Genomic DNA, 21493 nt, shown 5'->3' with positions numbered 1-21493 from the left:
AGCTGCCACTGTGGCAGGTCAAGCAAAGAACGGGTCCACTATGGTTTCTCGGCCCTCCTGTGGGGAGTTGTTTGGAGGGGCAGCATCCGACAAGGAGCTGAATGATGTGTCGGAGGAGTCTGGTGTAGTGGGGCTGTGACTGAGGGGTAGTATTCAGTCGTCCTGGTCGATGATGGTGTGTGAGGAGTCCACGTAGACTGGAGTTGCAGAGGTGAGGGGAGTCGGCGATGCATGGGAGGCGATGGTGTCCTCGGAGCGGTAGGGCATCGTGGTGAGGGTCGAGGTGGTTGGGCAGTCTCAGTCTGGAGCTGACACGGTTTGAGATAGTTGGTGTTGGGAGTGCAAGGCTCAACTTCAAAGTGACATGAGCAAAGTGAAAGTTGCTCATGTTGATGATGGAGAGGTGTTGTCGGAGAGAAATGAGCCGATTTGCTTTGTAGCAAGATAAAGGCTACAGCATGTAATCAACTCAATAACCCTGGTACCAAGTTTCTGGGCATAGTATGCAACAAGACATAATTCATCTCCATAAGATTGCAACAACACAGCTAATCATAAACCCATCTCCCTCATCCACAGATATAGTTATCCAGCAAAGCCAACATGGAGCAAGTGCAAAAGCTTGTTTGAAAAGCAACAAAAATGTTCTACCATCTAATGGCTATGCAAGCGTTGCCTTATTCCACGATCCAAAAACCAAAATATCCACAACAGCTCAGAAATTCCATGCCAGGATGCGACCCTGAGGAGGAAAGAAATAATAAAACAAATGTCATGACTTAAATAGTAAATGTTCTTTTGTGCAGACTAGAATTATAAGGAAAAATAAACTGTGTTCTGTTCTAAGTATTTTAGGAAGTCCTGTGTATCCATGACACAAGCAGGTCAATAAACTATCAACATTTGAATTGATGTGCTGCCATTAATAAACTCAAAATCAGCCAAAATAAATGTCCGTAATGTCACAGAATAAACATTACCAGCATTACAGGCTCCACATAACTTCAACAATAAGTTAAGCAACTAGAGAGGGTAAGGAAAAATAATGCAATTCACATGCTAAAACATTTTAAAATGAAGCCTTCAATAATATATTCCTAATTAATTTATATAATTTTAGTTATAAAATTAAAGGTACAACTAATAAATGTATACAATAAGCCTGAGATCTTCAGCAGTCATTTTGAAAATTATTTAATGAAAATTTGCCAATACTCAAATTACAATGTTGTTTTCTATCACGGCAAACAAATTGACAAGACAACAGCTGTGAACATCCACAAAGGCAACCACCACAAGGAATTACAAGGATATAATTTCCAGCAGGACTTGAGGCATTTCCACAGCTCCCAATGGGAGCAGAAAAACATTCAGATTGCAGTCATTCAGTTTGATGCTTTGTTTGATGCAGTGGCATCCACGAATGCAAGTCCATAGGACAGGCCAGGATGGCCAGGATCCACAACTGTGCATCAACACCATTTCAATTGTGTGTTTGCGGTAGTTGGAGGCCAAATACAATTGTGCTCATCAGTGGAGAGAAGGAGCAGCAGAAGTCAATGCTTGCATTTCATTTCATATAACAGAACCTTGTTCGTTGTTTAGAAAATCTCCCAAGTTATTCAGCCTGATGTTGGCCAAACTGGATCTCTGTACACAAGGTTTACACAGACCTTCTTGCAATGCAGGAGTAGAGCGTCTCCCAGCAGAGTATCAGGTAGATTGGAATGTCCTTTGGGCCTCGGTGAAAGCCCGGGACGCTTCATGTGCTTGCTGCAGATATTGTCAAACAGGCAGTGTCATAAAGAAAAACTCCAGGGTTGTCTGATAGCAATGTCTCTCAGTGATATCACACTAATCATTAACTCAACTTCTGAACATTGCTTCAACAACTAGGTCAATTTAGGAGAATGTGATATTTAAGTCGGAGCTAATCAAAATTATCAGCCAAAATGATTCTGGTTCTATAGGGCACTCTATAATATCTGACAATGATGGAGCTCAATAAGAGGCATAGAGCTAAATTTAATCAAGGTTGTTTCACGTATTGTATATTCTTACATGGATTTCATATCACAATAATTCAAATTGAGCATATTAACTAATTGCATTTGCAAATCAGTTAAATACAAATAGCAATAATATCAATAATTCACAAGGACCTTTGAGTGCTGGACAAGTTACGGCCTTACTTAATTGTAGAGCAATTCTCTATGACCAATCAGACGCAGTCACATCTACACTGGTCGGAGAGCTGGTCGTAAGTCCGAACGGTCCTTAAACAGGTAGGTCATTAAGTGAGGAGTATCTGTACACAATTACATTAATTGATTCACAAGATATTTTCAAATTTTTAAACTTTAAATTTTGGAATGCCCAAATGAAAACCCATTGAAACGGCCAATGAATTTCACCTTTATTTTAGTGTTTAAAAATGTAGTAAGTGTATACACACATTCCATTTTCTCTCCAGTGTACAAAACAAACCCCTCTTTGTTAACCTACTTGCTAAGATTTATACTGTATATCAACAGCTACTTTATTCAATGTCAGGTCGAGAATACTTCTAGGGTAAAAAATAAAAATAACGCTGTTCGATTATACTTAAACAATTCCCAGATTTTTCCTTAAAAATGTAACTGGTAAGGATTTGAGCACACAAATGCTACTGTATATCGTAGCAAAACTAACAATTCACTAATGCAATATTTCTATTTAATGTGTTGTGTCTAATCTGTACTGTTTACTTGTTTATCATATTCTTTAATTTAGAATTACCAATTTACCAACGCTCAGGGAAATCCCTTCTTAGGTGGCCAGTTTGCCCACATCCCCAGCATGCGCCATTTGGTTGGTAGCTTGGGTTGGTATGGGAGCGTCTGTGTTGCGCTCCAGGGGGAGATTGTCTTCCGTTCCCTTTCTTGTATTTTCTTCTTTGATCTGTCTGTACCTCCCTTAGTGTTAGGGTAAAGCCTCCCTGTAACTTGCCGGTCACTTCTCGTTTTTTGTCTTGGCTAAGGCTTAGTGGGTACTGTCCTATTCTAAATGGGCTTTTATCACAAGGACGGCAGCTGATCAGTTGAATAAGGGGGAGCTATGGGGTGGGGCCTCTGGCCTTCTTCTATTTCTCTCCCTTTTCTTTTTTCTCCTTTCCCTGGCTCCTAATTTTCCTCCATAACTGTCTTTCGTATTGCTCTTACCATTTGTTGGTGATTGCTTCCCTCTGGTCTGAACCAACTTAGCACTTCCCTTTCTTTAGCTCTTTTCTCTGCCCTCTTGTCACCCGTGTCTTTGGCTTTGTGACGTTTTATGTTAGTCTCCATCTCATTAAGCTCTGCTTGGGACCCCTTCCCCTTGCCGTCCACCGACCCCCCTTGTCGTGCACCGCTCAATAGAGATCTAAGTATTTCTGGCTCCTCGTCTAGCTCCCTTGTTCTAATTAGTACAATTATTTTCCCTGCAGTGACTACGGCTTTGAATTTATTCCTTTTTCAACTTGTATGTTAGACAGCCCCTCTGATTAAGGAATCATTTCACTTGTGCAGACCTTTTATTGATACTTTTCCCAACTATCTACACTGGGACGTCACCCCCTATTCCCCTTTTCTTTCCAGTAACAGGTGCAGTAAGGTAATCCAAATAACACCAGGAGTTGCTTCACTCCTGCGTTGGTTGTTCTAATAAGCTCTGCATGGTTTTTTTTCTGACTCTCCCCTCAATCCAGGTGGTTCATGTATAATATTTTAGCGAAATTACAGACACAGCTTATTTTATGCTTATTCTAGCAATATTTTAAAGCACTTATATACAGTTTCTTGGACAATTGTCTCCGCCTTAAAGGCTCTCTAGTGACACCCGCGATTGGCTATTCCCTTAGGCAATTTATAAACTCAATTGCCTATCCCCCTCGGCAATTTTTAAACTCCCCGTCAGTACGATCCTCTACTTCACTTGGGAAGTCGCAGCATATGGCTGTGATGACACAGCACGAATAGCGGTATCCACAATAGTTATGCCGGCTTTAAGTTCATCTTGAACTTTTTAAAATCTTAACTTTAAACTCTTAGTTCCTCTGTTCTACTCTATTTTCTTAAGTTCTTATTGATCTTTTATCTTTTACCTATCTAGAACTTTTTATCTTCTACCTATCTGGAGTTCTTTCCAGATAAAACTTTTTCAACACTAGAAAGTTATATGCAATTACTTTTTGATGACCCTCTGGATGAGCTGTACATTTACCCACATCCACAGTGTAAAAAATATTTTTTACATTTTTTTCCAATACATTTTGGACCATTTATATGTAAATGGTCTTAAATGTTATGGTACTTTTTGTAATAACAATAGTAATTTTACTGTACTTAAGCCTTTCTTAATCAATTTTAAAGATAATTATTCTGTTTTTTAGAGGTGTATGACTCAATTCTAACAATTAATATATGTTAAAAGTAATAGATTTCATGAAATAATATGGAGATTTCTTGTAAAATTACAGTAATAGATGTTTATTATGGTAAAGATAATTACTCTTTTTTTACAGCCAATCTATGTTTTTAAATTGATAGTAATTTATAATTTTTTTTAGCAGACATTTTCTGGCACCCCTGCTGCCAGAAAATTACTGTTTCTTTATGGGTTTTTTTAGAGTGCAGGCTCTGCTCAGTCTCAGAGAAATTACAATATACATGCCGTTGGCTTTTACTAGACCTTGGAAGACTATATTTTTTATTATATATTATGTATTATAACTACTCTATTTTCAATAAACACAACAATCTTTTTACACAAGACAAACCACACACCAACCGAGTATAGCAACATTCAACAGAGGATCACTCATTCTTTTCACACCATAGTCTTTCATAAACACACATACACAAAGATTGTTTGCATCAGCTTCTGTTTAAGTTTCTTTTTCTGATTAAATTTATAATTACAGTAATTTTTAATGAGGTCAATATTTTAGGTTTGTTAAAGAAGAGACCTTTCATACACCTACAGCCTGGATGGAGTCCTGCACTCAGACACAAACCGAATTTGTAGAATAAAGGCTTTGTTTACCTTAAAAAAAAAAAGTTTTCTTTTGATCAATAGTGTCTCCGGAGTTCTGGCTAGTTCCTCCCAGGTGTCCGATCCCAGTCTTAGTCATCGTTCTCTCCTGGCTCACCTCCACCAAATGTCGTGGTTAAACAGAGGTCCTGATCTGGGGACAGTAAATAAATCTGGATCTCTGCACGACATATACCAATAAACTTTGAGTTGGCATCGCGAAACCAACTAATCTTATATCTCTTTGTTCTCCACTTTATAGCTGCAAAGAAGTTTGCTCATTTACATGTTCTGCCTTTTTCAGTGTCATGAATTAATCAAAATCTCGTTTGAGCCAATATATGCGCCGCATGTGGGCATGTGTCCTTGAAGCCTCCAGCTGCATGTTTGTGGAATGCTTTGGCTCCCTCTGCTGGTTGCATGAAGTACTTGACTTTGGCTCCCTCTGCTAATGGGAGCTATAATGCTGCAAATTTTTGCCAAGCCAAGTTTGAATCTTGTTTGTTAAAGGAAAAAGAAAGAAAGGACGACACTAACACACGTAATGCAGCATCAGGGAATAACTTGCTTTAAGTGAAAATAAAACTCTAGACTGTATATGAAGTTGACTCTCAACTCAGCTGCCAAGCTGCATAAGCAGCATTGAGGGATTTGGTTCAGACTGTGCTCCAGCACAGACTGTTTCCCTATCAAATTTGCTGGAGAAATGTTTATTACCCCACATATTTGGACTGCAGGCCTCCGAAAAAGAAAAAAAGCATATCTCAACTGAAATACAATTATGGCAAATCTACTCTCCTTTAAAAATGGGACTGCTGTGTACTATTACGAATATTATTATATATATATATTATTATTATATATAATATATTATTGTTATCCAAAACATGTTCAATTTCACATTTCACCAATAAATCTATCAGGTTTGCAGGTGACGATGGGGTAGACTTGCACATTTAAACTACTCAAGTCCCCCTCCTTAATCTTTGTTGACCTTGCCGTGTCATGCAGCCACCGTTTTCCTGTCTTTACAAAGCTGACTAATGGCTTTTCATGATGCAAGGGATGCACACGTACTGGACCCACGGGAATACACAATGACACGAACTCAACTGCGAGGCAAAAGATGCGTTTCTTGTCAGTTCCACGTTTTATCCTTCTAAAAGAAGATCTTAAGACACGTTTCACTCTACGGTATGTTGTGGTTATAAGCATCCGTGGTGATCCCAGGAGACACAATATCAGCAGAATATCCTCTTACCTTGTTATGTAAAGATTACAAAACGACAACTTCAGATGGAAAGAAAGGCAAGTTGATCCCAGTCAAGGTTACTTCAATTCAGAACAAAGTCTCTCATTAGCTTTGGACTTTTGACTTGTATCTACAAGCCTCCTCTCTAGGTCTCTGTGTCTCACTAACTGTGTCTCACCCCTTCTGTCAGAGGGACATACATATAGAAACCGTTTTCTCCATTCACTCCCCACCCCCAACCCTGTTTGGCTGCCACATGTTCAGCTCACTCTCCAAAGCTAATTTACACAATAACTGGGGGTTGGCGTGGAGGGGTCAAACTAGTGTGGATGGCGTTACAACCAGAGATTCTAGTCACAAAACGTCAAATGTCCCCCAATGAGTATAGTGTGTGATAAGAGAATTACATTTATTTATTTATTTTTTGTTGATTTTTTGAATGTTTTATGTTCTTTTCACCCACACTTGATTCCAGTCAGCTCCATACAAATTTGACAAGCTGGTTTTGGCGCTCCCGCAGCTCAAAATGTAAAGCTCTTGTCAAAAAAGAAAAATTACACACGGTTATCCAAGCTGATACAGACACTCACTGTGAAACAAAACAATTTCTTCATGTGCGTTCTGCCAACAGCCTTTTCATGAGAGGTGAACTTGGCTGGTGGCGACCTTTAATTAATAATGAGATAATTTCTGAACTCTAAAATGTATGCGACATATCTATATGTAACTGCGATACTGTGATGAATGTTGTAAACAGAAACAGTCTTTATTCGTCACGCAACAACACAACACATGCTTGCACACACACACGCTTTTGGAAGGTGGCCGGTGAAATGAGACCTCTGCATTTAACCCATCCTGGCTTGTCCTTCCTCCGGGGGCACAGCCAGGAGCAGTGGGCAGCATACATGGACGCGCCCGGGGACCAGGTGATAAGTGTCCATCGCTAGTCAGACGATGATGGGTGCATGTTTTTTGGTGGGGGTCCTTACTGACGTGAGGTGGAGGAAACCCCATGTGAGCACGGGGAGAACATGCAAACTCCACACTCAAAGGCTCCTATTTGGGAGATAACCCGCCGGAGCACGGTGCCAACAGCGTCCCAGGCAGGAATCGAACCCAGTACCTTCCTGCTGTAAGGGAGTAGTACTGTTGTCCTTGTAGGTTAACCTGCTACTTCGTCAAAGACAGAGCAATAAATATTAATATACAGGTATATATGTTCGAAACCTGACTTGGTTCTAACTTAATTCACAGGAACAGAGGATCATCTGAGCAGACAGGTTTGAATGACATCTACAAAAAAGGTGAATGAAAATGTATTTTAATAGACAAATAGATAGCAAATAACAATATAACTTTTTTTTTCTCACACACTGGATTTAATTTAGAAATAAACAGGTCATTTTATGATTCTAGGCTGTTATTTTATCAAATAACAGCCTAGGATATTTCGCCTCAGACATTATGGACAAGCTTACACCAACAAATTCACAGATGTCAAAGTGAGTCCAAGTCAACAAAAACCCTGTGTTGCAGTAATTCAATAAACACATTTCTCTCAGAATACGGGCAGCTTGAATACTTCTGGAAGGGTTTTCACTTCACACATTGTTCAGCAAACTTCACACAGGGAAGAAGGAAACTTTATTCCTTATTGCATAATAGCAGGGTCCCCTCATCAATTCTGTGTTGAGAAGACTATCTCCATCATAGACAGGGCTGACAAAATACTATTACATAACACACACGAGTTTTCAAGGACATAAATACCTGTATATATTTTCCCCAAATATATATCCCCGAATATGTATTTTATTTCTTATACTTTCCATCAATTTGTTATTATTTCCAGCTTCAAATGCATACAATGCATATAATTTGCTGGAATTTTACCATTCGACTTAGATATCAGTAAAATGGAATGATTGTAAAACAGTATCATACATTTTTGCATAACAGTAACATAATAGATGTATGGAACAATAACAATAAATGTACCAAGTCACAGTAAATATCTCATAAATCAATCAGGAAAAGATGGGGTTAAAAGATCGTTATATGAATGTAGTCTATTTATGTTTTTTGTTGGGAATACCTTTTCAAAACATTCTAAAAACCTGCTTTTGGTTTGTTATCATGGGGTACGGTGCTGATTGATGAGGGAAAGAAATGAATTAAATCAATTTTAGAGTAAGGCTGTAATGTAACTGAAAGGTCTGAGAAAGGATCTGCATATTTTCCAAATTAACGCAAACAGGGACACAGACTTACTCGCGAAAATTAATTGTGCTGTAATGCAGTCCAATGGGGCAAACATTTAAACATTCAATCTCCTTTTCAAAAATGTAAAGCTCACAATATATGTTATACCGGCCATTTTATCATATTTTTTTCAGGGTTTTATTGTATCTTGCACTTCCACAAATCAGCCATTTTGGCTACATACACGCTACCATAAGAGACTAGAAACAGGAAGTTGTGCCGCTTCCAGCTGGCAACATACTGTAGCCAACGCCACATTTTGGATGTAGTGCCTAAATATGTAAAAAATTACACAAAGACGTGACAATAATGTGAGTTTTCTGTTCATGTTTTAAGGCTTAAAAGTTTGTATTCAAGCGCAGTGAGAATTTGCATCAGAGCAGTAAGTTTCTCAATAATAAATCATTCAGCGAGGTGGTGCTTTGAATTACGGGAAGTAACATTTAATAAGGCCTGGGTTGGAAAATAACGACTGTTGTGTAAGACTATGCGATCTTTCATGAAAGATTTTTTCTTTGCCATAAGAATTTATGTCAAGTCAAATTTTCTCACCATGCTGACAGATTACACTTGATTGAAGTACATATTTTCTTCCTTTTTTGATATTGATTCTTTTTACATGAGCACTGAGTATTGAGTGCGATTGTGCTGTGCTCCAGGAGGTTGTTGGAACGGCAAGTTCCCTGTCATCAGGAACCTGGCAGCCTGGGAGTCAGCGACCCACTGCTGCATCCTGTAGCTGTGGTGTAAGGTGGAGGAGCCCGCTTGGTAGGGACAGCAACACTGTCATCGTACGGAGGAATCAGCACCTTTAAGGCCAAAGAAAACAGGTTCAAATGTGCCACATTTATCAGAAATTTCCCATTTCAAAGTCAGTAGTAAGTCCATTCTTTTTACAAATCTACTCAAGTATGCTGGACAATAATATGCATATGCAGAATGCAATTTAAAATTTCAGCGTTACATGGTATAAGCAAGTTAAGCAGGCTGTTCAACAGGGCATATACTTGTAGATAGGGCAATAGCCTATGTGTAGTAGCAAAAACAAGTTATTTTTTATAAAACAACACCATGACTCAAGTGACAAGCAGGACAAGCAGCAGAACAGGTTATAGTTCCAGAAGATGCAAAAACTGTAACCGTTAACAAAACAATAAATATGTACAAGAATAAACTGCTAAACTAATAACAGGGGTTAAACTTTGTTATCCTGCATGTCAGGATTTTTAATAGAACTGATCATATTAGTAATAATAATAAACAATCCAATTGGTCCAAATCATGGTGCGTTGCTGAGACTGTAGCAGTTCAAGTAGTCCCCTGAAGTAGTCCCCTGAAGTAGTCCCCTGAAGTAGTCCCCTTCATCGATAATTGATAGCCCTCATTGAATCACCGTCTTCTGGTAAAACTAGGTGGACTTTTCACAACTAATCCTCAGGTACATTTTAGCTTGTCTCTTCGGCTCTCTCAGCGCAGAGTTGGCCCTTCTCCTAAAATAAATCTGTGACGTATGCTATAGGACAACCTGTGAGCTCCTCTCAACAGATGACTTATGCGCTCTACCTTCTCCATCTAAGGCTTTGTTCATCTAAGTTGATGGAGCGGCAGATACATCTCTGTGGTTTGCTATTGACAGGCAGGCATGGCAGACCGACCATAGGGCATCACTCCAGGTCACTTAATCTACGACGATACCCGTCGAAGCTCCATCTGACCTGCGCCTTCCGTTATTAACAGTGACAACGTCTCAATTCACACTAGACAGGCCAAGTAAGAACCTAATTTACAATATCTCTAAAAATTGTCCCGAAATCAGTCCAAGCGGTTAATATGCACTCCGGCAGAAACAAACATCTCAACATTTAGTATGACATTTGCAACTGTGACTAAGCGTTTGACAACAGACAATCAAATTGCGCTTTTTGGGACACCGTCATCCACTAACCCCAATGCCATTGCATGGCGGGGGGGTGGGGATGGTTGACCAGCAGGTTTGGTTGACCAGAGAGGGGGTTCTACTACATGTTCTAAGTAGAACCCCAATTCTGGAACCCCAGTTCCAATTTTGTTCTCAACGTCAGGCAAGGACTAATGATTTAACACCAAATACTGGGGTCCGCTGACCAAAACTCAGTATGTGTGTGGATGTGAGTGAGGAAGTGCCACAATCATTAGAAATTATTTTCAACATATGGACCCATAGAACTCACCAACCTATGACGTAACCACAGGGCTCCTCATATGTGGCAGCAAGTGAAACATGGAGTGGGATCAAAAGGAGTGTGCTTTTCATTTTTTTCATTTTATTTATGGCACTGTTGCATAGTGATGTCAGCCGTTCAGTTGAGGGGGTTTCTCTTTCCTTCACCCTCCTCAGGTGTTTTACAAATTAGGATTTCCCTGGAAGTCTGCACTCTGATCCACACTTCTTTACTAACCAAATTGTGAGTGCCTTACGGCCTGTAAATATTCTGGTTTTCCCAGAAGACCTCCTGGACAGGGGCATCCACCAGGCGTTCCCAGTTCACCCTCACTACACGTTTGGGTTTACCAGGTCTGTCTGGCAGCCTCCCCCACCATCTGATCCAACTCACCACCAGGTGGTGATCAGTTGACAGCTCTGCTCCTCTCTTCACCTGAGTGTCCAAGACATACGCTCCGCAGATCTGATGACACGACCACAAAGTCGATCATCGATCTTTGACCTAAGGTGGTCTGGTTCCACGTACACTTATGAGCCACCCTATGGTCGAACATGGTGTTCGTTATGGCCAATCCATGACTAGCACAGAAGTCCAATAACAAAGCACCACTTGGATTCAGATCCGGCTCCTCCCGATTGGGTTCCTCTCAATCAACCCCTTCCAGGTTTCTCCATCGTTGCCCATGTGAAGTCTCCCAGTAGAACTATAGAGTCCCGAGACGGAGCCCCATCCAGGACGCCACCCAGAGATTCCAAGAAGGCCGAATACTCTGAACTGGTGTTCAGTGCATAAGCACACACAACAGTTAGAGCTTTCCCCTTAGCAACTTGTAGTTGCATAGAGGCGACCCTCTCGTTCACTGGGGAGAACTCCAAAACAGTGGCACTCAGCCGGGGGCTCGTGAGTATCCCCACACCCGCCCGGCACCTCTCACCCTGGGCAACTCTGGAAAAGGAGAGAGTCCAGCCCCCCTCCAGGAGTTTGGTGCTGTGCGTAGGGGTTGAGCCCAACTATATCTAGTTGGTACCGCTCCACCTCCCGCACCAGCTCCGGCTCCTTCCCCACCAGAGAGGTGACATTACACGTCCCTAGAACTAGTCTACGATGCCGAGGATCAACAGGTCCATCAGCAGGTGTTTCTTTGGGCTGTGCCTGGCCGAGCACCATGGGTCAAGGCCCGGCCACCAGACGCTCGCTGGCAACTCCCCTCCCAGGTCTGGCTCCAGGAGGGGTCCCCGCTTTCCCTTTTCTGGGCGAGGTACCATATTGCCTTGGTTGTCATTTCATTAGGGTCCTTTGAATTGCTTGTCTGGTCGCTCTCCTGGGACCACTCTGCCTTGGGAGACCCTACCAGGGGCTAATGCCCTCGACAACACAGCTCCCAGGGTCACAGGGACACCCAAACCCCTCCATCGCGTTAAGGTGGCGATTCTTCGGGGGGGCAGTGTGATCCCTTAACCTAAAATTGCTGTGTTCAATTTTGACAGGAAGAAATAATCGGAACATCCAATCTGATAATGTGTATATTTACTGTGAATTTTGTTGAATTAGGTTCAACCCAGTCCTAATTCATAAAAATGTCCCAGCATTTATTTCTGATTTTTGCACCCAAAGTTCAAAATGTGAAGCTCTTGCTAAATTGCTACATGGCAAAAATCTGAACATTCTGCCTCTCTTCTACTGAAGTGACTACAGCATTTTGATGACAGCTCAAAAGTAAAGTGGTACTAATGAAAAGTTTGACTCTTTTCGGAGATTCGGCACTTCATGAGGGAAAAGATTTGTTCAATTTTTCAGACTCTTCGTTCGTTTGATTCAGTCGGTGTAATGAGAGTCAGAATTGTCGGTTCAGCTCTGAGTTGTGGATTCTCAAAGGAATCGTTTATTTCTGTCAAAATTATCTATCTTGGAAGCATGCAAGTGTAAATCAGTTACATTCAATATGAATTATGCCAAATGCCTTCACCCGATTTTCACATTAATTTAATCCTTAGTCATTATAGAGAACAATATTTGCTGCGGGGAATCCTGAGTCATTTAAAGGATTTGTTTGCTATGAACGAATCATTCACAGGTCTTGCATCACTATGACGGAGGCTTACCGTGGTGTCATTAGTGGTAATGTAAAGCAGGATCTCAGCACTTCCTCTTCCGCTGACGTACCTGTAGCAGTTCCACACACACGCTATCAAGTAGGCCTGAAACCAGATGGCCAGAACGAAGACAAGGAGAGAGAGAGAGAGAGAGAGAGAGAGAGAGAGAGAGAGAGAGGGGGAGAGAGAGAGAGAGAGAGTTGGTTGGTCGCTGGTTCAAATGAGAATGTTGCCTATAGCTTGAGGGTTCTATCTAAATAAAGTATTGCTAGGTGTGCAGTAGGCGTGACGAAGGCATTCAAAGTGGAGGTGGGATCGCAACAAGGATCAGCTCTGAGCCTTTTCTTGTTTGCAATGGTGATGGACAGGTTAACAGATGAAATGAGGCAGGAGTCTCCGTGGACTATGATGTTTGCGGATGACATTGTGATCTGTAGCGAGAGTAGGGAGCATAATGGTTTATGGAATATACACATTACAATGCTAGAGTGTTTCATCTTCCTTACATTGAAAGAAAGAGTTCCTGGTGTTTTCCACGAACGAAGAACCATCTGGCTCTCAGCCAAGAGCTTTGCTTTCAGAGCTCACAGGCAAAACACAACACCATCTGCTATTGTGATCAACTTTACACAAACCAAAGTGAGCTTTCTTACTGTAACTCCTTCTCAACGCTCCAGCAGCTCTGTCATGTCTGCCACTCAGAAGAACCCGGCTGATATATGCATTGAAATTTTACAAAGATGGCTAAATCAGCCATTCGATTAAAGTCGACTCTTTCAAGTTTCATCCAAGCTGCATTATTCCATCAGTTATAACGACTGAACTTCGTCTTTCGGCTGCTCCCGTTAGGGGTCGCCACAAGATCTGAGGTGTAACTGCAGCTCCAGAGCAATGTTTTTTTTAAATTGTGGGTCGCAGGAGAATTTTAATTGTTATGACAAATCAAATAGCGCAATTTCTTTTTTTCCCCAGATTTTTTAAATATGATTGTATCCACAGTAAACCTTCAAGAGAGATTAACATGCTGTTAATATGAGATGAAATGATAAGAGGAAAAAAAGCCTATAAAGTTCATGCCTTGTAAACTACATTAATGCCGTCTTCAATAACACACATATAAAACAAACTTGTGATTTATCAAACGTGTCGTATTTCTTGGAAGTGGTTGGTATACCTATTCCAGCTAAAATATCAGTGTTGAATGCCGAAATGGCTGTGAGAAAATGTTGAGAAATATGAATTAATGTGCACTGCTAGCGTTTTTTAGATAAGGCTCATTGTTAATCGGATAGGATTTGTAATTTTTTAAAAGCCAGGCCCCCACAAGGGGGTGCCTAATGTCTCACAGGGGGTAATTGTTGATTTAGAGGATTGAAAAAAGATATATAACCCTTAGAATTTTTTATGTAATGTGGTAGTATTGTATTGAGCAATGAGGATTTTTCTTCATCACCATTTCTCAAAACAGATAAATCTGTGAGTCATTTGTCAAAACACTTCAGTAGATGTGAAGGGAAGAGGCCCTGAGACTGCTGTTAGACCTGTTGTCATGGCGCAGAACCAGTTCAAGTGAATTTCAATTAGTTGTTCCCCTGTTTATTTCCACACATAATGGAGACGTATTAACTTGAATACAGCTATATAAAATACATACGTTTTATTTTTCTCTCAGTGATGTGTGTGTGTGCGTGTGTGTATGTGTGTGTGTGTGTTTGGGACGGAGGGGGGGGTTCTTTAGGTTGACCACGGCCGAGGTCGAGGCCAAGGTTCAAATTACCTTGAAGCCCAGAATGCAGCTGATGAAGAGCAGCACGATGAGGACCAGATATGCTTTGCTCAGGGCGGCGATCTCCTCCTTGTAGGGAAAATTATCAGGCTGTGGAATTCAAAACGAACAATGAATCCCAAATTTAAATGACAAAAGAAGCCAGTGACCATCAACGCGTTTTCATTATATTCAGAAGTAAATCTGTTTCCCCATTCACACAGAAATGTTAATTAAATATAAAAACATTTTAAATTAAAATATGATCAATAATAATAATAAATATTAGACATTGGTGGACAAAGTTAATTATGAGATTGTGGCGGACAAAGGGCCGTGGTGAAGCACTGGCTGCAGACGACAGCACGGTTCCCTTTTTCCCGCGGCCACCAAGCTGCCTTGAATTGGCCCAATCAGTGCCCTGCTGGAGATTCGAGGCAGAGAGTTTTCGTAATGTTTGTTTGTCTTACAGAGCAGATCGGCGCACATGCTTGTGAGCAGCCCATGAGCGGAACGCCATACCTCCTGCGCCTGAGAGGACTATTATCCAGAATTATTATAATAAATCCTCAGTCATATATATAATTGTGGCCTGCGTGCCAAATATTGAAATTAACAATAAAACTCTTGCCATGTCGGTGCACCACCGCCAGAAAGACTACGCCTTCCTCCCTAGACCATTATTGTGGGGGAGTCTTTCCACAAATGGCACCTATCTTCTGGAATGACTCAAAAAATGATACACATTTTTGGCATTTGTAGCACCCACTACTGTTTAATTTTTACATCCTTTGGCACATAGGTTTAAATAACTCTACCTAATATCCTCATTCAGATTTGTGCAGGATTGGATTAATGGTCAATTAATTATGGTCGATTTTGTGTTAAACCACACCCATTGTTAAACCACACCCATTGTCAAGTTAAATTGACAATGGGTTTGACAAAAAATTCAAAATGGCGGAAAATATAGTTAGGCAGACTTTAGTGCTCTGTTGACTTTTTGTAGAGCAGGAAAGTTTTGTGGGAATCTGACTCAGAGTGGAGGAGTTATGGCCTTTTTAAACCTTCAAATTTTGCGCATTTATATAGCCTATCTGAATAATTTAGTTTGTGAACCGTTTGCAATTGAATATCTATGCATATCTCAAATTCATGTGGCTATAATTTACCATCTCACTTACCATCTGCTGCAGGTAATCCTGTATCGTGTTCGGACAGACCACGATGCTGACGGCGACCAGAGTGTTCAGGGCAAAGTCCAATATTTGATAGCAGAAAAATGGAATAATCCAGGTAGCGTGTAACTGAAACAGAAATGTCTAGGTTAGAGAAGAGGGAGTACCTCCAAAATAACCCAAGAAAAGCTGTTGTGTTTATATCTGAAAATGGCTGAATCTCATCCACTTGACTGTGTGGATTTCTAAATACATTAGCCTCGATCCCAGCTAAGGCTTAACAAAAATAATTGTTTGTTACTGTTGCAATTGCAACAGTTGCCAAATTAGTCAGTATCAAATACTTTTTTCCACCAATAGATGTGTCAAATACCACCAATATTGGCTGCCACCTGGCCAATCATCACTTCTGATTCTGAATTGCATTTAAAAAATAAGTAATAATTCTCAGTACACGATGCATTCTATAAGAGCCAAAGTACAAATGATGAGTAGCTTGAGCTAGTTCTGTCAGACAACTCAACTGCGCCACAGACTCTCACGCCCTTATGGGCCGGTGTATATAAGCAGCCAATCCCTCCTGCCCTTCATGCTTTGCTGCCTGCTTGCTTGCTTTGCTTCCTCCAACTCCCTGGCATCCATCTATTGGGCTCTACTCTTCTATCCAATGGGGAGAATCAAGCTCATCACTCCAATATTTCTAGCTCATTAAGTGTGCTAATGTTTTCTGTACACCTCAGTGCGAGTGATGAGCGGTACAGACCAGACGCCAAACTGAAATGAAGCAAAATAAATAAAGATAATTATAAAGTAAATATAAGAGTTGTCTGTCAGAATTAGTATTATTGCAGTTACGAACAGTGCCAGGAAATGTACCGTGTATGCACCGTAGGTCGCCATCCCACAAATGAGAATCATCAGCAGGGAGATTGCTGAAGCGATGCACATATCTAGACAGGGGAGGGAGAGAGAGAAAGCCTTGATTTGTGACTGTGGAGAGGTGAATTCAGGTTGGATGCCTCGGTCAAACTGAGTTATGGGAACTTTATTAAATCCCAGGGATGCATGAAGGCTGACACATAGGAAACCAGTGCTGATTTTGAATTTGTAAGAGCCGACAGACATGGCATTAATTGATGCATTGACGTCTATGAAAAAAAACCCTGTAAATGTTGTAAATAATGGACACAATCAGGGTTGGACTGGTAATCTGGCATACCGGCATTTTCTAGGTTGGCAGACGCACCTTGGTGTCATCATTTATAATAAAAAATTAAATAAATAAATTGTACAGCGGCCGGCCCATAAAGCAGGAACAGCAGCCCATTGGTTCATTTTCCATATTGACATTAGGCTGGCCCAATCACATCTCTTATTAGGCCCCATCCACCCCCCTCTGTCCTCTGTTTCTTGTGTCAGATACCATGGCTCATAGCTCCGCTTTTTTTGTCTTTATAAAGGAGTGCACAAATCTTGAAAAATTACACATTTCACAGTGGCATATTAACAGAATGAAACTATATGTTGATTCAGGTATGCACTTTTTTCCCCATGCCAAAAGAAAAGAAACATAAAAAATGATGTGGAAAATTAATGGAAATTGCAATGCATTGCAATAGAGAGCATTATTGCACTTTGACAACCGTGTTTTCAAAACTGTAACTTTCTAGATGGTTCCTAATATGTTGGCCACAGGCAACAGCTGCTTCCTCCGACATGCAATGCAGTATTACGTTTAAACACATCTACAACAATGCTACATGAAATACCATAAATTGCAGCCCTCCGTTTAGAACACACCAGTGCTTCAGCAGAGGCCTATACTGTAGTTATTAGCGGCTGAATATGCGCCTCATGCAGGGCTGATCGTAGCTGGCACCAGACCCGTAGTGACAGATAACATGGATTCCTAATCCCCTGGAACTGGCACAAAGCAGTCGGTTCCAATCAGGAGCCACTGTTGCAACTGTGGCCAACACATGAGGCAGCTTGTATATATTCACACCCAATCTGACCCATAGGCATGGATTTGTAACGAGAGATAGAAAACACATGACACAGATGGGCAAAACACATGATTTTCTGTGCCTTTTGGATCTTGCTTTTCATCAAATGTCTTTCTTTCTTTAACTGGAGATTTAAAGTAGAGATGAGATGTAAACGGACTGCAGATGTAGACCAGCCTCACGTGCTAATGCAATTCTTGAGTTGCCTCCAATCTAAACCAATTTTCTTTCTGATACAAATATTGGTGATATCTAACTATTCTTGTTTTTGTTGAGTTTTAAGTTGTTGTATTGGATAATGCACTAACAACATATAAGTACTTACTGTATATTGCACCAATGTACCGAATTGTTTATTTATTAATTGCTAATAATTTTTATTCTGATTCCTTATAGCATCTTCCACTTGTATCTGGTTGAATTTAGAAACAGGTTCTCAGGACTCTAAGTTCGATGTTGCTCCAATGGTCGATGTACTAGTATGCTTTGATTGTTTCAAGTCTCATGTAGGTCCCTTTGGAAAAAGCGTCTGATCAATGAATAAATGTAAATCTAAATATTGGTTGATTTTGAAAAACAAAACAGATTTGGTGGGAATGTCTAAACTAAAACAGTATTTTTGTTTGCCTGCGAAAGAAAGAATATCTAAAAAGATTAAAAACTTGATAAAAAATGAATCAGATAAACAGTACACATATTTTATTAAAAAAATATTTTGCATGAAATGATCTTGGTCTTCTAGTAACTTAGTTATTTGTAACAGTCTCCAAAACATTATAGTAATATAAGAAGGGACGATGTCTTGAAATGTTCTATTTCAAAACAGAGCGTTAAAAGTCGACTGTTCTTTTTAAAGAGTTACTTATTTCAGTAAAAGAAAATCCCTTAAATTTGCCTAATTGAAGTTGAGAACATATTTCCTCAAAGGTATCTCAATAATCTCAGACCAGTCAACCCCCCCCCCCCATAAATAAACAACCCCCCCCCCCCCCCATAATAAGTAATTAAGTAAATTCATAAAGAAATAATAAACAAATAAATAAATAAGCAAGTAAGTAGCCTAAGTAAGTGAGTAAGTAAATCAATAAAAAAACAAGTACGTAAGTACATAAGTAAGTTAGTAAGTAAGTAAGTAAGTAAGTATATGAATAAAGAAATGTAAAACAAAATAAACAAGTAGGTTAATAATTAAGTGAGTTAGTAAAAAAGGTACGCAAGTAGGTCAGTACTGTAGGTAGGTTAGTAATTAAGCAAGTGAGTAAATAACTAAATGATACGTTTTAAGAAGTTCTGGCCCTGTTTACATTTTGCATAGTGATAACTGTAAGTGTCTTCCTATTGAGTTGCATCGTACTTTCTCTGGGCTGTTTCTCAGTTTGGACTACATTGACAAGAACACCCACACATTCTAATACTACCTGTCTACCCCGAGAGGATCTCTTTCCACGTTACTTTCTAACTTACTTCCCTATATATAAGCAACACCCCCCCGTTACGGGGCTGTACTTTGCTGTGTAGTTTGTTGGGGGGATGGGGGCACTGAAACTATGGTGAGTCGGGCTATTGCTGAAGCCATTGCTGTTCTTACTGGACTACTCTAAACACTGGGGCCGGTGGAGTTCTCTGTTAGGCCTGGACCTTCTGGGCTACCTACTGGCGTCATCCATGACGTCGAGATGGTTGGCCAGCTCAGTGCTGGTCAGGTGGTACTGGTCAGGGTCACCGAGCGCCGTTAGCAGGATGAGCAGCACCACGGCGTTGATGAGCTTAAGGGAGGAAGGCATATGGGGGATAAAGTAAGCCGTGTGTGGGGGGGGTGTTGTAGACAGGTTAGAATGAGCAAAAACATACCGCAAATCTATTGAAATATTGACCCTATTCTAACATCCATTTCACAACAGAATGAAATAAATACTTGTATAAATTATAGCTTAAGGGCCAATGAGTCACGTAATTGTTTTTCCAAAGCAGATTACCAGGTATTTTTAACTTTTTCTTTTCTTTTTTTACAAGGAGCAGTGCTAAAAATGTGTTACTCTGACTGTAAAAAAATGATATGGTTGAGAGTGAGAAGCTTATATGCCACATTTTGTTTGGGTCTTCATTATTCAGATGAGTCATTCATGCATCAGGTGAACGTGACGGAAAATTCTCTGTGGTCAATGGGACACCAGACGCTGCTGCCTGACAAGACCAAACTGCTGATTTATTCATAATTACAAACAGAAGCTTTTTCCACTGGTACTGGTACAGTACTGGGTTTAAGTTCACCCTCTCCTAGACAACCTCCTCCTATACATACATACATACATATATATATATATATATATATATATATATATTATAAATGCAGCCAGCAAATGTGAGAGCAAAAAAGATCAAGAAGAAAGATCCTGTTTACTTTAAGAAAAATGCCAAAAATGTCCATATCATTCTAATATGGAGGAATGCTATGTCATACACTGTCTATATATACTTCTATATATTACATTTACATATATATATATATATATATATATATATATATATATATATACTTATATTATATATACACACTATATACTATTTATACTGTATAACAGAATAAATTAAAAAAAAGGAAAAAAGATAAATGCTAAAATCCACAAATCTGTATTAAGATTTTTAATGCAAAAAAACAAAATATATATATATGAAAGCTCTAAGTGATAAAAAAAAACAACTGATGGAAATATATTTAATCACATATAAATTATGCTACATTTATTCGTAAAAAATACAAGAACCACACAAGTAATATGGTGTATGTTGTTATGTTGTTGTTTTGAATTGGAATTTCCTTTGTTATATTTACATATATTTTGACATGTATTTTCTCATCTTTACCAATTTGCACTTGTACCTACTTCATACATTTATTTGTCTAATCATCAATTTTACCGGCAGGTAAACAGGTGAGAAGCGGCGGCTTTACCATGTACCAGACCCCCAGGATGATGGTGCCTGTGCGGACATGGCAGCACAGGCAGCAGCCGGTGGGGGGCCATCGGTCCCACGGAGAAGTCATCATCTAGAAAGAAAAAATAAACAAAAACTGTGGATTTTTTCCCCCCCTTCCGATCATCTAATCGTTTTGAGATGGCTCCGGCTCCGGCTCCGGCTCCGACGGTTACGACCTGTGCGCAACCTGCGGCGACACCTGAAGGGAGTTGGGTAAAAGGATCGAAGCCCAGACCGTGTGGCCGGCGGGCGGGGCCACGTCTCGGGACTCGACACGGGGCACCGGGGATATTCCGCTCAGGCCTCATATATATTTGAACTAGTCCTTTAAAAAACAAAAGAATTCGGACTTTTCTCTTTGCTTTCAGAGCTGTATTTTTCTTTTGACTTTAAATACAATAACGATTTGTTTGAATACATTTAAAATCTTAATTCATTTTATTACAGTCACATGTGAATTCATCGCATTTAAATAGGCATATTCCTTCTATCTATTCCATTTTATTTCAATTCATTTTTATTGTATCTTATTCTATAAGTATTCCACTTACTGTATTACGTTTTAGGAGTCAGTTAGTCGGTCTATTAGGAAGGAATTTTCTACTTTTATTTTATTTTCTATTTTTTCCTTGGACTTATTGTGTGCTATCACCGGGTGCGTTGCATTACATTTCACTGCATATATGTATGGAAGTATGTATA

General features: G+C 40.0%; 1 protein-coding gene across 1 annotated transcript; it reads right to left on the bottom strand.

Annotated features, from left to right (window-relative positions):
* Window positions 1–9255: 9255 nt before the first annotated feature.
* LOC307233551 (lysosomal-associated transmembrane protein 4B-like) lies at window positions 9256–20861 on the bottom strand (the record flags this gene model as incomplete). The annotated part of the gene is made up of 7 exons (XM_080004889.1): window positions 9256–9375; window positions 12873–12968; window positions 14641–14739; window positions 15813–15935; window positions 16683–16756; window positions 19467–19578; window positions 20766–20861. The coding sequence occupies 7 exons, from the start codon at window positions 20859–20861 to the stop codon at window positions 9256–9258; spliced, it is 720 nt and encodes a 239-aa protein (XP_079861015.1).
* Window positions 20862–21493: the final 632 nt, after the last annotated feature.

This window comes from Zeus faber, assembly GCF_960531495.2.
Source record: "Zeus faber genome assembly, chromosome: 8".
NCBI classification, from domain to species: domain Eukaryota; kingdom Metazoa; phylum Chordata; class Actinopteri; order Zeiformes; family Zeidae; genus Zeus; species Zeus faber.
The sequence above is the reverse complement of the archived record's forward strand: the minus strand, read 5'-3'. Positions and strand labels throughout refer to the sequence as shown.